The sequence below is a fragment of the Adiantum capillus-veneris genome, chromosome 15 (genome assembly GCF_014529385.1).
Source record: "Adiantum capillus-veneris isolate H3 chromosome 15, ASM1452938v2, whole genome shotgun sequence".
NCBI classification, from domain to species: Eukaryota; Viridiplantae; Streptophyta; class Polypodiopsida; order Polypodiales; family Pteridaceae; genus Adiantum; species Adiantum capillus-veneris.
This window is the reverse complement of record NC_140945.1, coordinates 1,377,399-1,394,756: the sequence shown is the minus strand read 5'-3', so window position 1 is coordinate 1,394,756 and position 17,358 is coordinate 1,377,399. Positions and strand designations below refer to the sequence as shown.

At 45.0% G+C, this 17,358-nt stretch overlaps 1 protein-coding gene across 1 annotated transcript in view; it reads right to left on the bottom strand.

The window, feature by feature from the left end:
- The window catches only part of LOC147440159 (putative transcriptional regulator SLK3), a 92,771-nt gene extending 76,333 nt beyond the window's left edge, over positions 1-16,438 (bottom strand). Inside the window, exon 1 of the mRNA XM_086529930.1 lies at positions 14,929-16,438. Coding sequence (XP_086386056.1) covers positions 14,929-15,975 — 1,047 coding nt within the window. The 5' untranslated portion in view covers positions 15,976-16,438. The remainder of the gene's footprint in view (positions 1-14,928) is intronic.
- Between the last annotated feature and the right edge of the window lie 920 nt (positions 16,439-17,358).

The following is a 17,358-nucleotide window of genomic DNA, read 5'->3' as shown; positions in this document are numbered from 1 at the left end:
TCATGGCCAAATTTGAAGACGGTGCATGATGTCCGAAGCTTTTTGGGACTATGCTCCTATTACAGAAGGTTTATCCGAAATTTCGCTGAGATTGCTTCACCTTTACATGCTCTTCAAAAGAAGGCAGTCACCTTCAGATGGACACAGAAAGAGATTTCAGCTTTTAATCTCTTAAAGGAAAAGATGACTTCAGATCCAGTCATTGTGTTGCCAGATCTTAGGAAGTCATTTGTGGTCCAGTGTGATGCCTGCGGTAGTAGCATTGGTGCTGTGCTAATGCAAGATGGCAGGGTAGTAGCCTATGAGAGCAGAATTTTGCAAGGGCCAGAGATGACCATGCAGGTCTATGAGAAAGAGTTACTGGCTGTGATTCATGCGCTCTTAAGTTGGAAACACTACCTGCTAGGTGCAGACTTTGTTGTCCAAACGGACCATCAGACCTTGCGATACTTCTTGACACAGACAAAGTTATCTGAGAAGCATATGCGATGGGCAAATATCTTGTCCATGTTCCATTTTCAGATTGTGCATGTGGAAGGCAAGAAGAACGTTGTGGCTGATGCCTTGTCAAGGAAGCCACAAATTTCAGCTGTGTCGATTCCTTATCATCATGAACTTGATGATATGAGAGAACAGTATGCAAATGATGAAGATTTTGCAAGGGTCTTCGAGCAGCTAATGGATGGACAACGTCATGAACACTATCTTCTTAAAGACGGGTTCATGATGATGCATGGCAGATTGTGTGTCACAAAGCCATTGCGACGCAAAGTTATGGAAGAGAGTCATGTCCCACCGTATGCAGGGCATCGTGGTATTGATGCTACAGTTAAAGCGGTTGAGACATTCTTCTATTGGCCTACATTGAGAAGGGATGTGGATGCCTTTGTGCGAGAATGCCTAATATGCCAAAAGGTCAAGTTTGACAGGCAAAAGGCACCAGGGTTATTGCAACCCCTACCTATTCCAGATAAACCATGGGAAAGTATTGCTATGGATTTTATCTTTGATCTTCCGAGAACGCAGACAGGAAACGATGGTATTTGGACCATTATTTGCAGATTCAGCAAACAGGCTCATTTTATTCCTGTCAGGAAGAAGATAAAGCCAGATCAGATGGCACGCTTGTTTATGAGCAATATTTTCAAGTATCATGGCATGCCACAGTCGATTATTAGCGACCGTGATCCACGCATGACTAGTTTGTTCTGGAAAGGCTTGTTTGAGAATATGGGTACCACGCTCAAATTCTCTTCGTCATTTCATCCTCAAACAGATGGGCAGTCAGAAGAGGCAAATTCTACTGTCCTAGATCTGCTGAAGTGCTATGTGTCAGAGCATAAAGGAAAATGGGAGCAGTATTTGCCATTGGTGGAGTATGCATACAATAATACAGTGCATTCATCAACTGGCAAGGCACCTTTTGAGATAGTTGAAGGTGGCAAGAAAATTCCTCCCATACTGCATACAAAGGATAAGATATTTGAAGCAGATAAGTATGTTCAAGACATGGATGAAATGTACAAGAAGGTCAAAGTGGCCTTAGAAAGAACTCAGGCAAAGCAAAAGAAAGCAGCTGATCGTCACCGTCGTGAAGTGGTATATTCACTTGGTGATTGGGTGCTTCTACGGTTTGAAAAGGCAAGGTTAAAGAAGATGAAGGGCAAGGAAAGACTGTTTCCAAAGCTCAGCATGCGTTACTATGGGCCTTTTCAAGTGTGCGACATAATCAGTGATGTTGCATATAGGCTGAAATTGCCTGACAGTTGGAAGATTCACAATGCGTTTCATGTGAGTCTTCTCAGACCCTATGTGGGTGATGTGCCAGAAGATATACCAGCTGAAGATCAGCCGGAAGTCGAGGAACTTGACGAAATCTTGGTCCCTGAACAGATTTTGGCACACAAAGAAAGGAAAGTGAAAGGCAAGGTTGCTAGGCGTTACTTGGTAAAGTTCAGAAACTATCCACCAATGGATGCTAAGTGGATGGAAGAAGGTGAACTTGCAGAGTCACCAACTGTGTTATCACTCTACCTGGAAGCCTTCGATTTGCAACCTACCTTGACCCCTTGAGTTTCAAAGCTAAATGGATTGTCAGTGTGACAATGGCTTCTGAAACAAATGATGTACATGGTATTTAAAGTGAGCTCAAATGAAATACCTGTTACATGAATGTTAGAGCTGTACAGATTGTCAGTTTGGCAATTGCTCTTATGAAATGTCCAAAAGTTTGGTTAGTGCTATAGAAGTGAGTATTTCTTGTCAGTTTGTCAAGGATACAGTGATTGCTTCTATTGAAGAGTACATGTGTAACTGCATTCTTAAACTGTCGGTTTGGGTATGCTCGAAAGTGTTACGGGATCCAACGTGTACTATAAGACAGTGGCAAAATGTGCAGCTACCATTTTGTCATTGGAAAGTTAGTGACTCAAAACAATGGCAGAGTGCGAAGCTACCACTATGTCATTGGGACAGGGTTCACACGCAGGCAATACATGAGTCGACGAGGTGTTGAATACACCAGGGTTGACAATGAGCATGTATGTGTCGTATATGTGTCGACAGGTGTTGAATACATCAGTGTTGACAGTAAGCATGTACGACATAGATGCAAACGAGGACGTTTGAGATTTCAAGAGGGGGGTATGTCACCAGCGTGTGACTACTATCTATCCTTTTTGTTGATTTCTTTCTTATTATCTATTTACTTTCACTTTTTGGAAACACCCCTCGGGAAATCTAACTGCCCTGCATTGCATAGCTAGTGTGGAACTGTCCAGAGGGAGTCCAGGCCTGAGGGCAAGAGAGCACTAAGGTTGGACAAGGACTATGGTTAGCCAAGTGGGGTCATTGACTAGCCAAAGTGGAATCCTTTGCTACAGAGGCTACATTTCAGTTTTGGATGTGGCCGCAGTGTACAAAGAGGGTCGGATGACCTAGAAAGATACAATGGCAGCATCTCCTAAAATTTAGGGAACTGCTATTTTGGGACCTGAAAATGTGTTGGCGTCATTACCTCCGGAATGACAAAGGGAACATTTTCTTACTCTGCCGTGAAGTCAACTGGGCAACCGGTTGGGATATTTTTAGGCGGCAACCCCGAAACGGGAAAATGCTTGTAAAAGTGCCAAGTGGCACCTTCTGGTGCACTTGCCTTATGCAACAAGAAGTGGCGCTGAATTTGAAGAGGGGAGAGCCTCATTTTCAGAATTTGTCACAGGTTAAGAGCTATGGAGTGCTTGCTTTCCCTCTTATGCACAGTGCGGTGCCAGGAGTGATGCCCTGCACGCTACGCACTGCCCTCTCTCTCCCCTTTGGCAGTATGTTATGCCCCTCTAGTGGGCTTTTCATTTGACCAATGTACAGTTGTGTGGGTTCATGCGCGATTGCCGAGGCAAGAGCCTCTTGCACAGGTACTGGATTAGCTAGCGGCTAATCCCCCCGCAGGTACAGGTGAATTCGGAGAGGTTTCACGCCAGAAATCTCGTCCGATTCAAAGGGCAAGTAGCCCTACAGGTGCGGGAGCTCGAGGACTTGCTAGGGATGCGACCGGCACGCGAAACGGAGCCCGAAACAGTGAATTACAGCCTGCTGTGTATTTTTGCAGGTTTAGGGTTTTGGCCCTAAACGGACCCTAATACCCCCAGGAGGTTCGGGGACGCAAGGGGACCGCTGTACAGGCGATCTGGAGCATTTTCAGGGCTGAAAACAGAGAATTCAGCGTGCTGCAGATTCTCGCCAGGTTTTGCAAAGTGCCCGTATGCGTCGGGAAAGTCAGTCAATGCGTGGGAATACTGACCGTGAAGGGTTCTAGTACAGTTATGCTGCCGAAATCAGGCTGGAACAGTGGAAATTCAGCCGAGTTTGTGCGGGGCAGCTTGTAGGGAACCACAACGTTTATTCCCTCTTTTGAACAATAAAGAAATACCGAAAGGGGCGCCTAAGTTAGGGGCCAATCTGGTGTCTGTCCACTCATACAGGTGCAATCTAGCAGCCTGTATCCCTCTCCCCTTTGTTGTGTCTTGAAAGTACAGGTAAAATAGACGACTAATAATGGGTGAAAGCTAAATCAAGGTTTAAAGTAAAGTCTACCGCCCTTTTTGGATTGAACAGGCCGGTTTCATAATCTCTCTGTGCTGCGCCGCACTACCCCTGTAGGGAGGTCTATTTGGTGGGCTACACCCTGGCACCAAATCTATCCGATGGTCCTTAGGTCTCTCTGGCGGCAGTTGCGACGGTAATGAATCAGAAAAACAATCACTAAACTTTTGCAAAAATGCTGACCTTAACACAGATAAATTTGATTGATCACTATCTGAGACATCACGCGCAAAAATCAAGTACACAGAAAGATGATTCTTTATTACAGAAGTGATAGCAGAAGCAGATAGAATAGGGATTGACTCTCCTTTAAGCTTTACATCTAAGATGTGAGTTTTGCCCCTATGCTGTACAGTGATCTTTTTGTTGTAGGCATCCAAGGCTCCATGCACTCGAAACATCCACGGGATCCCCAACAAGGCATCACATCCTTCCAGCGGCATGATGTAGAACTCTTCTGTGTCCACATACGACTGCATATGCAGACGCAGCTTTCCAATGATGGGAGTAGCACACTCTAAGTGGTCAAGACATGCCAACCCTGCCTGTGCTGTGTACCCCATCTCTTCAGCTCTGATGCCCAGCTTCATAGCTAACTCTGGTGAGATTAAGTTGGCTTTGGCACCTGGATCAAAGAAGATGAGTGTCGTCTGATCCCTAACTTTACCCCATGTCCTGCATAACTCACTGGCATCTGTACTGGACCTGTCACCCACCATGTCTGGCACCAAACTTGCCGTGGGTTTAGGCTTCTTACCTATCTGGTCTTCTTTATCATCTGAGTCAGCTGGTCTTTTCCTTTGTGGACAATTGGTAGCAAAGTGACCAAGCTGCTCGCATAAAAAGCATTTGTTTTCAGCCATTAGGATCTTCTTTTCCTTGAGCGACTTGCGCACAAAAGGTTTCCTTTTCTGTGTTTTTGCCTGCGCTCCAAAAGTCCCGATTGAATCCTCGTCTTTGGTAGCCTTTTCTGACCCTTGTGAAGCTTCAGGAGCCGTTTTCACAAAGGGCTTCTTCGCTGAATTTTTCTTTTGCTGCCCTCCTTTCTTGTTGCTCGGAAACCCACTGTCCTCTCCTTTCAACAAGGCAAGACCAGTGTTCGCAACTTCCATAAGCTGAGTGAGGGTAGCCACTCTGTTCTTGGTACAGTAATTACGAAGCCCTTTAGGCAGCCCACAACAGTACTTCTCTATCTGCTCTGTCAATGGCACAAATCTATAGGAGGTCACTGAGAGTAACGCTTTACAAAACCTCTGATTGTACTCCAACAAGCTCTTGCATGTAGCCGAAGTAAGCTGGTGCCAATCTGTCATGACGTCGACTTCAAATTCATTTGACAGCCAAGCAGATGCAAACATTTGCTTGAAGTAAACCCAAGTGGCGGGTGCCTGTCCTTGCATTAACAATGTCGTCCACCATGTAAGCGCATTGTCCTTTAAGAAAGTGGCAACTTTCCTGACTTTTGAGGCCTCTGTAAAATTCCCTCCTGCATAAGCTGTATCAAACTGCTGGAGGAAAGTGAGAGCCTTTGCTTTATCCTCAAAGCCACTGAAAGTACTGAACTTTACAGTTGCACCACCTTCTTTGTAAGCTTTCGGCTTTTCCTATGCCCCCAAATTGTCATATGGAATGGTCTGCAACATGGGCAACTGTAGTAGGCATAATCGGCACATCTTGCCCATTAACATTTTGCGTCAGAGGTGTAATATCTGGCTGCTATCCAGAAAAACCAGCCATGCCAAAATGACCCTGTGGCACCCCAAATTGGCCTTGGTTGCACTGAAAACCCTGCTGCATGCCGGTACTACTATACATGGGGTTTGGCATCATGCGTTGCATACCCCCAAACACTGTTCCTGGCATGTACGGCTGACTTCCAGGCGCATAACCAACCATACTTTGGAACACTGATCCACCCCCGAAATACCCGGGATGTACCGTATGTGGTGGGAAAACTGGGTGCATTGCCTGGTATCCAGTTCCCTGACCATTCAAGACAGCATGCGGGCTCTGAAAGGTGGCGGGCTGAACTTGCATAACTTGTGGAATAGGCGTTCTAGCCACCTGTTCAAGCACGGGAGGAACCTGTTCTGGAGCCCCTGACTCCACAACATGCGAGTGTTCCCTATCCTGCTGAGTCGCGTTGAGTACTTAGGCTTGAGCCTCAACAAGCTCCGTACGCGGTGTAGATTGCCTATTTTGTTGTTGCACTGGTGGCACTTGCAAGAACTCCATAAACCTTGGATTCTGCACTGGTTGCGAAAAGACATTCACCGCGGCAACTAACCAAGTCCTGAACGCATCATCTCAAGTTGCCCAGTCATAAAGCCCTGTACTACTGGAGGGACATTCACATTAATAGGAGGTACAGTCTGGCGTGGCCGTGAGCTCTCGCCAATCTCGAAGACCATAGGAATTTCCTGTCTGTTCTTTGAAGAGGAACCTTCTTCCATAATGCCCTTCCCTTTGTCAGCCATAGTGTAATCCCGCGTGCGTTCCTGCACTCCTTGACTTTACCCAAAAGAACCGAGGCTCACTTCTTGAGGAAAAAGTGATTGAAGTCCCGACAACGGAACCTTGAAACCGGCCCGTGGGGCGGTAGGCGTTGGCTTTCACCCGAAATTCTTTACTTTAGACACACACAGAGAGAACGTGCAAAGGAAACCTGTGACGGGAATTAACACTTGAGCATACACACGACTCGGAAGCTAGAATGCTCCGAGCAGACGTCGACAACCTGTAGGCCCCAAAATGGCGCCTCCTTCGGTATTTCTTTATTCTTTAACAGAGGAATAAACCTGTGATCTCCTACGAGTTGCCCCACATAATCCAAGCTGAGAAACACCTGTTTTGGCCGGATTTTGGCAACATAAATGTACTAAGACGCTTCACAGTCAGTATCCCCACGCAATAGATGACTTTCCCGACGCATACGGACACTGTGCAAAACCTGGTGAGAATCTGCAGCACACTGAATTCTCTATTTTCTGCCCCGAAAATGCGCCATGATCACCTCTACAACGGTCCCCTCGCATCCCCGAACCTCCCGGGGGTATTAGGGACCGTTTAGGGCCGAAAACCTAAACCTGCAAAAATACACAGCAGGCTGTAATTCCCTGTTTTGGGCTCCGTTTCGCGTGCCGGTCGCATCTGTAGCAAGTCCTCAAGCTCCCGCACTTGTAGGGCTACTTGCCCTTTGAATCGGAGGAGATTTCCCACGTGAAACCTCTCCGAATTCACCTGTATCTAGGGGAGATTAGCCACTAGCTAATCCAGTACCTGTGCAAGAGGCTCTTGCCTCGGCAATCGCGCATGAACCCACACAACTGTACATCAGTCAAATGAAAAGCCCTCTTGTGGGGCATCACATAACTGCACGTAGGGGAGAGACAGAGCAGTGTGTAGCGTGCAGGGCATCACTCCTGGCACCACACCGTACATAGAGGGAAAGGAAGCACTCCATAGCTTTAACCTGTGACAGTTCTTCAAAAATGAGGCCACCCAGTTTATAATTCAGCGCTATCTCTTCCTTTGTGAGGCAAGTTCACAAAAATGTGCCACTTGGCGCATTTACAAGCATTTTCCGGTTTCGGGTTTGCCGCCTAAAAATCTCCCGACTGGTTGCTTAGTTGCCTTCGCGGCAGAGTTGTAAAATGTTCCCCTAGTCATACCGGAGGTAATGACGCGAACACATTTGACGACCCAAAATAGCAGTTCCCTAAATTTTACGAGATGCTTCCGTTGGGTTCCCACTCGTCATCAGAGAACCACATCCAAAAGTGCAATGTGGCCCAACTGTCAGATACTTTCTGTTGGTAGTCCCACCTTGACTTTGTGCCTTTATTGAGTTCGCTTCCTAGTATCCACCAACTTGCTAAGTGCGACGGGGGGACCTACATGATCTTGCTTTGAGCCTAGACATCCTCTTACTATACGAATTCCAATGCCAACCACTTCCCGTCTGCGGGTGAAATTACCGTTCACATTGGCCATACAATGTCCGACCGTTTGCTACTTCAAAAAGAGGGTCTCAAAAATAAAACAAAAATCATTGGAAAGAAACCAACAACTAAGGTTAGCAATTGCCACGTCCTCGTGACATAGTTAAAAGCTGCCACGTCCTCGTGACAAATTCCATCAAGAGCATTTTACAGTGCAGAAAACCTACTTTCCCTATTTTAGCCATTTTTCACTTATTATTTTTAAGTGACTTTTGTTGGGAAACTGGGTAGGGCAAGAAACCTAGCGCTACTATATTATGGCAGAATAAGAAAGGAGTGCACAGGCAACTACTTGCAGCAGGCATCTCTAGCAAACTTCTCAAGCAAGAACCCCTGCAAGCCTGGCATTTTTCATCAGATAATCCCAGCGTTGCGCCATTCCCACGTCGTAGATCAGCCCTTGGTCTAGCGTTTCCACAAGCATCTACAGCAGACAAATCAGTATCTTTGCAGCAGACGAATCAGCGATTTCAGCCCTGATCTACTGCGTTTTTCAGCTTGCTGTCCGCAGATAAAACCAGCCAAGAGTAGCAGCGTTTTAGACACAGCTACATCAGCGTTTTCATAGATCTGCATCAGCGTTTTCAGCAAGGTCAAACCAGCGATTATCAGCCATAAAGGACAGCGTTGTCGTCACCTCGTCGTCGCCATCGTCACCGACCTAGGACCTCATGCATCATAGCATCAAGAACATTGCATCAGCACCTCTGTACCAGATTTGTACAATCAATAATTGACCGCTCTCACCATAGAGAGTGGGGCCTTCGGAGGAGGGTTTAACAACATTTTGGTGTCGTATTCTCTTCTCTCTCTATCTCTCAGTCTCAGCACCTTCATTCACACCACTTTGTTTGTGATCACTTGCACTCTCTCACTAAAGGAACGGAAGGCTCTCCCTTCCGTAAGTAAAAGGAACCTTGAGCACAGTTCGGAGCACTCATCTTGAGCAAAGTTCAAGATTCATATCCGCTGCACCTTACATGCGTCTTCAGGCGGCAGAGTCTTCTCTTGCTAGCCTTGGCAACTCTTCTTCTGAGTGAGGGCAAGTGATGCTTTTATAGCTCCCTAGCCAGGGCAAGAATAGCTGAGCGGAGGCTACCCGCATAGAGATCGCGGCGGAATTTTTTTCTTTTCCTTTTTTTGTTGTTCTACCGAAAATAGAGAGAGAGAGAGAGAGAGAGAGAGAGAGAGAGAGAGAGAGAGAGAGAGAGAGAAATCGCTGGCTGGTTTTGCTGCTTTATTTTCCAAGCGGCTGCCCACTTATTAAGTGGGCGGCCGACATATTTTAAAATTGGTCTGAATATGCCCAAAAACTCAATAAAATCTTGTAAGTTAAAAACAATGCTTTTCACAGCACCTCTTCGGTGTCCGTCGATGCAATCACGTGCACAAATGCAATGCAGAGATAGATTCCTCACGGGAAAGCGTCTGCTCTTCCCGGAAAACTCCTTAAAATATTCCGCTTTTTAAGAAAAGCTTCTCAGAACCCATCTTTATTCTTGTGCTTGCATCTTTACGCGTATTCCTCTTTCCAGTTCAGGTTTCCTGCCAGACCAACGAGATATTTTCTTTTCAATGCTCCCGTCACCCCATCACGTGACACATCAAGAATATTCGTTTCCTGGTCTCTCCTACCGAGCTAACGGTAAAACCCCTTCACGATGCTTAATGTCACCCATCATTTGACGTATCAGAATTTTCCGTTCCTAATGGCTTTTAATAATTTCAGTAGATCTACAATTCCTAACCTTACGATTCAAGTGGACATATTAAAATATCCTAATTTCAATAAAAAGAAATTACTCGAGAAAATAAGAAAATAGTCCATTTAGCAACATCCCTCTGGCTTCTAAACATATCTTTCCAAAATCTTGGGAAAGGATGCTACTTTTTGCTCGGTCATCCACTGAGCATCTAGAGTAGAATAATTCTTAAACTTTACCAAATACTTCTGTGTAATCTTCCCGGACTTAAGAGGCCGCTCCTGATGATAAAAGATATGCTCCGGTTGGAGTATTTCTTATGTTTCCTCAGCCTCAAGAGGTTCCTCAGCAATAGGCTGACTTGAGGCAGTCCCACATATGGCCGGAGTAAACTAACATGGAAAGCATTATGGATCTTCCAGTTAGATGGTAAGTCTATTCGGAACGTCACATCGTTCACTTGGTCAATTATCTTAAACAGCCCGAAAATAAGAAGAGAGAGAAAGAGAGAGCGACAAGTTTTCTAGAGAGAGGAGAGATTATTGTTTTCAACTAGATACCAGGGCGCTTCTTTTTGGTCTGCTTCATTTTTAATGAGTAGCTTCGCACTTGTTAAGTGTGCGGCTAATCATCTTTAAAAATGGTGTGAACTTGCAAGCTGAAAATCGATGCTACCCAGCACTCCCCAAGTGTCCCTGGATGCAACCTCAAGCACAAATGCAATGCAGACATAGATTTCCTCACAGGGCAGCACGGTAAAGCACTTAAAAACATCCTGCTTTGATCCAAAGCTTCTCAAAACCCATCTTTATTCATGTGCTTGCATCTTAAGCACAATTCTTACCCAACTCCGACTTCCTCCCAGACCAACACAGTATTCCCTATCCGATGCTTCCGCCACCCATCATGTGACGCATCGGCAATATCCATTTCCCAATCTCTCCCACCGAACTTAAGAAACTCCTTCCCGATGCTTAATGTCACCCATCATAAGATACATCAAAGATGTCCCTTGATGGATTTTATGAGTTCTTGTAGATCTACAGTTCCCAACTTTAACAGTTCAAGTGCACGCATTAATGTCCTAATTTCTTTAAATAGAAATAATTCTGAAGAAATAAGAAAATAGTCGATGTACCAACACTTTTTTGGGTCAAAGATGACCTAGTTTTGGTCAAAAATGGTATGAAAGCCCCAAAAATTGACACATAGCACTTTCGCCGTGGATAAGCAAGCACCCCATGAAAGAGATTTGGGTTTTGAATGGGAGTTGTGCTTGTATGTGAGTTGAGCTTTCATGGCTCAAAACTTCAGCGTTTTTCATTACTCTTTTTAAGTAAAATTGGTTGTGAGTTTGGGACCTTTTCATCACGAACTCGCTCGCAAAAACAAGTTGATTTCAAGTACAATTAGGAAGAGGGTTTGTGATTTCCCTATCACGAAACGCTCTTAGATTTTAAGCCATCCTTGGGAAGAGGGTTGGTGAATTCAATAACCACTTTTTCACGTAGTGTTTGTGACTCTCATCCGAACTCTCACAGCCAAAGGATTCGCACTTTCTTAGCTAGACCACAATTTTCCAGACCATTCCTCTATCGGATTCACCACCAGAAACCACGAGTGCTGAGGGAAAAGGGATCGGATCCTCTGTAGAAGAAGAATCGTCTCATCTCTGATACCAGTGTAATAGGCTTGGACACTCCAAGCGAGAAATTCTACCGCATAACACGTGAGAAATTTGCAAATAACTAGGTTGAACCTGAAGAGAGAGAGAGAGTCAACACAAAGTGGCAAAAAGTTTTGCTGCCAAATGCACCAGCCCTATAGACTGTGGCCCCTTTTGATATATCTTTATTGTTGATGCTTCACAAGGTACAATGTCCACGGGTCCTCTCTCTGCAATGCTGCCAAGCTAATCTACCACAGAAGAGGCCCTAGCAATCTATTTAAAGGCCCCTTTCCTAAAAGCGTACAAGTGAAAAGCCTTGCTCTAAACGTTAGTGCCCAAAGGGTGCCGTAAAATGCGAAAAATCAGTGCGGATGCCGCGTAAGCAGCTTCCGCGGTTTGCAGGATTTTTGTACGGCTGGACCAAGTTGGATTAGGATTAGGTTTTTATTAAACCCTAACCCTATGCTTGCCACGTCACAACTTGTGACAGCCTCAACAACATTCTCGAGGACATAGGGGCCTTGTCATGTATTCCATTGTATTGTACCTACCATTGGCGAAACCAATCATTTCATCTCCTTTGTCCTCAACCACCACAATGTGTCGTACGAGTTCTCAAAGAGAAGTACTCTCTCCCTCCTCGAGTCATCAACAGCACACTAACAAAATTTGCAAATACCTAAACTTGAAGAGAGAGAGAGAGAGAGAGAGAGAGAGAGAGAGAGAAGAGTCAACAAGGAACGGCCGAGTTTTGTCCCCAGATGCACTGGCCCCAAAGACTCGCACCCCTTCCGGTATTTCTTTATTATTGCTTCGCAAAGGTACAACTCCTCGAGGGTCCAGCTCTCCCAAGACTTTGCGTCCAAATGTTCTCAGAAGAGAGGTCCTCTAGGCACTTATAAAAACAAGGGATGCCCAAAAGCACTTGCTCTAAAAGCATTGATGTCCAAAAGCATCTACTCCCAAAAGCATGCGTAAACAGCCTTGCCATGCAACCAACGCAAAACGCAGATATACGTACAGAAGTGCCATGTGGCAACAATCGCAATTTACGAAAATCTGCCACAGCTTTAGTGCCATGATATTTGGGTTTTAGGCCCCTCAATCGGTGCTCCATACGTTCTTTAAGTCAATGGGTTAGGTTTTTTTTTTATCCTAACCCCTTTTTTTAGACCCCTTGGCCACAACTTCTACACTCACCAACTTCTGCAGAGAGCCCCTTTTCCTCTCTGCCATTTCCTCAATTGGCACGCCACATCACCAACCTATGACAATTAAAGACTAAAATTTACCTGCAACTTCCTTAGGCTAGGCCGCTTGTCCACATGGTGGAGCACTAGTGTTGAGTGTCACCCAGACGTGTATTTTTTATGTTGCCTTCTCTAAATATATATTACATATTTTTATTTATTTTATTTTTGCTTGTTCCCAAAACCCTTGAAAAGGTGCAAGTAAACATTGCATGGCCAATGTGAAACGACTGCAGCCAAGCAAGTTTCTCATCCGAAATCTAGATCAGTCGGTCAGGAACTGGTGGATCCAGTAACAACTGAATTCTAATGAGTATGGAAGCATGTGTCCTAAATGAAATTTGGGCCGCGCGGCAAGTCACTGACAACTTTACAAGTTGGGAGGGGTTAGGAAACTGAACCATAAGGGGCATAGTGGACACATGTCAGTAGGACAGCCACCTACTTGACTTCTCTCATTCCAGAAGCTCGTTCCAAGCTTGGGGAAGCCCAAAAGAGAGCAAGAGCTAAGTTTTCATTTGTGAGTGGATTTTCGGATTCACGGCTTTAATGGACAGCTTGTCGTCTCCCTTGTCTCATGTAGCGCAATGATTCCACTCCCATTCTCCTCTCCCCCCCTTACACATATGGTAATGCCCCACTAGTTGGGCTCCTCAGATGACTATGTACAGTCTTGTAGGTTTTATGCGCATTTGTCAAGGCAAGAGCGGTCTGAACAAAAACCAGATTAGCTAATTGCTAATCCCCCACACATACACACAACTCCATCACAACAAACTGCAAAACAGGAGAGGTTTCTCGCATGAAAACTTGTCCAAATCAAAGGGGAAGTGTCCCATTGCGTGCGAAAGCTCTTTAGACGCTCATAGACATGATTGCTCCGCTCAAAATAATCCAACACAAAGAATTTCAGCTTGCTGCATTTATTTGCAAGTTCAGGGTTTCGCACCTAAACTGCAAAGAATAATAGCCGTTATGCTGCCAAAATTGGGTGGAAAACCTACGATTTCAGCCCTTGACAGGTTTGGACAGTTTGGTGTAGTATCGGCAATATTGTGAGCTTGTTCGCAGGACGTGCATGTCCGGACCACTCCATTAAATTAGGTTTTCCAGTTTTGAAACCCTCTTGCATAAATGGATTGTACAAGCATTTTGACAGATGTTGTTACATTATGGTCAGCATCTGGCATGACAAATGGACATGCATGTAGTTTTAGGTTAGAAGAATCCAACGAGCCATTCCCCGCATCAATCGGATTCCTAGAATAACAAATCTGTGACAATTTCACCCAGAAACTTTGCTAGGTCAAGTTTATTATTGAATCATTTCAAATTATTTATTTTTAACTTTGTCTTCCAAGTTTGCCCTACCTAAGTTCTGAAAATTTCATAAGCAGTATTTTGCCGGGTAAAGGGAGTAGATCAGCCAACGTTTTGGGATAAATTCAACCAGCGCCAAAATTCAGCCCTAGCATTTTGCGTCTATAGATAGGCCTTGGTGTTTTGGTCCTCACCGCGAGCAAGCGCTAGATCAGCAAAGCAGCCCCAACGTTTCCAGTTTTTAGCCCTTCCCTCACCAGAAATGCGTTGGATCCACTCTTGCTAATCTCCCTACTACAGCCCGGTCTTTCGGCAGCTCATTGAGCCTCTCCTAGGCCATTCCATCGCCGCATCGAATGCTCCAATTGCTGTCCATTATCAGCTCCATCATCATCTACCTTTTCAACCCTTCATTCCTCTCACATCAAGAGCGCAAATCAGTCCCAAATCTACCCCTTGGTGGCCGTCAACAACCCCTTCATCAAGACAGATACAAAGGTGCATCAAATCAGCCCGGAGGTGCTTCATTTTGAAGAGTTACCGCAACAAAGGCCTAAGCCTTTACCTACTTAGCCATGGGCCACGAAAACCCAAACAAAACAGTAGCTTTATTAATTAAAGTATTCAATAGCTAAATCATGCAAACATCAAATCAGGGGCACTTAGCTACACAAATACATGATCATTGCAATAGTAAAGTACGAACATGAACATTACCTAACAAGTTTCAATAATTAGCAAGTGGGAACAATAGCTCCTTTTGCCAGGAGCAAACTAAAACCTTGCTATTAAGCTCCTTAATAAGCATACGTTTAGAAACTAAAGTTTGTGCCATGCAAATCAAATTCAACATCATTGAATGCATCGTCAACGTTGACACATACCACTGGACGCATCCTCTGATGATGTATATATTGCATCAAACGACGCGAACATGACCCTGGAAAATACTTATCATGTTGCTTGCTCAGTCCAGCAATTTGGTGCTGCAATTGATGCAAATGATGCTGCTGTAATTGCTGTTGCTGCTGCAACACATGAGACCGCTGCATTTGAGGTGGCAACATTCGTAACAGGTGCTCTTGTTGCAAGAGGCGCTGTTGAAGAGGATGAACATGTGAAGGTTGCTGTTGCAGAACATCATGTCTAGGGATTGGGGCTGATAGCAAAGGGCTTCCACGAGGAAACCTGTTTTGTACAGCCTGCTGCTGCAAAAAGTCCTTCTGCAGAGCCTTGGCCGCTGACATAGAAGCGTGCAGTTGAGCGAGCTGCTGCTCATTGCTATGGAATTCTTGTCGTGCTGCTACCAAACCTTGGCCTTTATATGGGTGCTCAAATGGTCCCCCTTCATTTGTTGAAAGAACCTGGCGGGTTGTGTCGAAATTGTGTGAATTATGATGCCACCCAAGTTTGCAAGAATCCTCGTTGTTCAGAATGGGTTGATATCCATTGTCCACTTTCATGAGCTTGGATGGATGTATAGTGGGGTCCTGCAATGTCTCTAATCTATTCGCAGGTATCACGCCTGAGCGAGACAAGGATGTCATACTAAAACCTGCAGAACCTGGCAAGCTTACATTGCTGGATGAGAAAGACAATGGTGACGTTGGGAGGCCCATGGAAGCAGCACCTGTGGATGTCACTGAGTCTGCTTTCATATTCATGCTCTGCTGCAATGCTGAGTTGCCTGAAAGAAGTGAGTTACCTCCTGTTGTCAGAGAGCTTGCACTTGTTGCACTGAGATTGGCTGAGTTTGCTAGTGTCTGATTTCCATCTCCAAAGCCGATAAGGCTTGCTGATACGGAGAAACCGTCAGAGCGGTTGAAGTATTGAAGAACTTGAGAGCACTCTGACAGATTAGACGATTGGTCAGAATGAGAAGATGTTCCATCCGCTGCTTTGATGGGGCTTTCACTACGAGAACCGGCCATGGAGCTTGACGTTGGCTTCGCTTGAGTCCCTGCAACTGAAGCTACGCCACCAGAATGCAGGGCTGGCTGGTGGCCTGCCCCTGCTTGCTGCTCAGAAGAAGCCAGCTTGACTGTACCCTTGTTCTTTCAATCAGCCAGGAACCTAAAGAGGAGTTTACCCACAAACCAATCACATTGAATTGCAGAGAGCTAGCGTCGAGTCGCCCTGTCTGTAAAGACCGTATTCATCTCTCCACTCTCAACACTCTTGAACACAAAAGGCATAGCAGACAGAATGACCTGCTAATCAAAGCCTGACCTGAAGTGAATGCTAAATGCTAATAGAATAGGCGTGCAAGCTACACAAGAGTAGTAGCGTGTGCTGTGCTTCTTGATTGTCGCAGCCCGGCTCATAAACAAACGGAGACTGATGATCCTGTCACGAGGGTTGGGACACAAATGTAAATGCAGCAAAATATGAAACCTGATATGATAGCTTATAAAGTAAGTAACCCACTTGAATCAACATCCACTGGTTTCATAATTATCATTAGGATTAGGGTTAGGATTTTTGAGGGCGGCGGCAATCCTGGTTTTTTCAATTCCGTTTAAATTTTAGTAACAAAATTACGGACTGCAGCTCCACATGGCATTAGGCAAGGTTCACACCATCCATTCAGCAATGCGCTCTACATGCTCCTCCTCAAACACGCACGTCTGCTAATTCATCGGGTGTTTGCACCTCCTCCAACCTACTTAGCCTATCAATTCAAGTGCAACTAGGGAAATCAACTCTCTTACTAAGATATCCACCTTGTTCACACCCCCCCTTCCATGCTTAGTACCTACCAACCATGCTTAGGTTTGGCTCAAATATGTTAGTATATAGAAGTGAGTGCATCATTTACAAAGGCAAAATGCATCTATGTATCTTGGTCAAAGGTTGCTTGTCACAATTTTTGTCATTGTTGGGATGTATGTAGAGGATGAACAATCCCTAAAACATGAAATTTCACCACTTTATTTGAGATGGACTAAGAACTCTCGCTAGTTGAATTAGAAACTATATCTTGATTTGCAACTTCCTTGCCTTGTATTGGTCACATCTAGTGAAACCAAATTGTTAGAAGCCTCCATTAGGGAAGCGGCATCTGTTAAGAGCCCAATATTATGCCTTGTGTTGTGACGAAGAACGTGTATAGGACCTTTTGTGATCCTTGATTCAAATCCGTGAAAGCTTTCATATGTTGATGCGTAGGATTATCCATTGGCAACTGTGGTCATACTTCTTAATCACCTTCAATATAGTCCCAATAACTTTCCCTATCCATGAAATTGGCCATTTTGAGGTTCCAAGCATGATTTTTTTAAAGCCAACTTCTCACTCACAGTTTGGTTCATTTC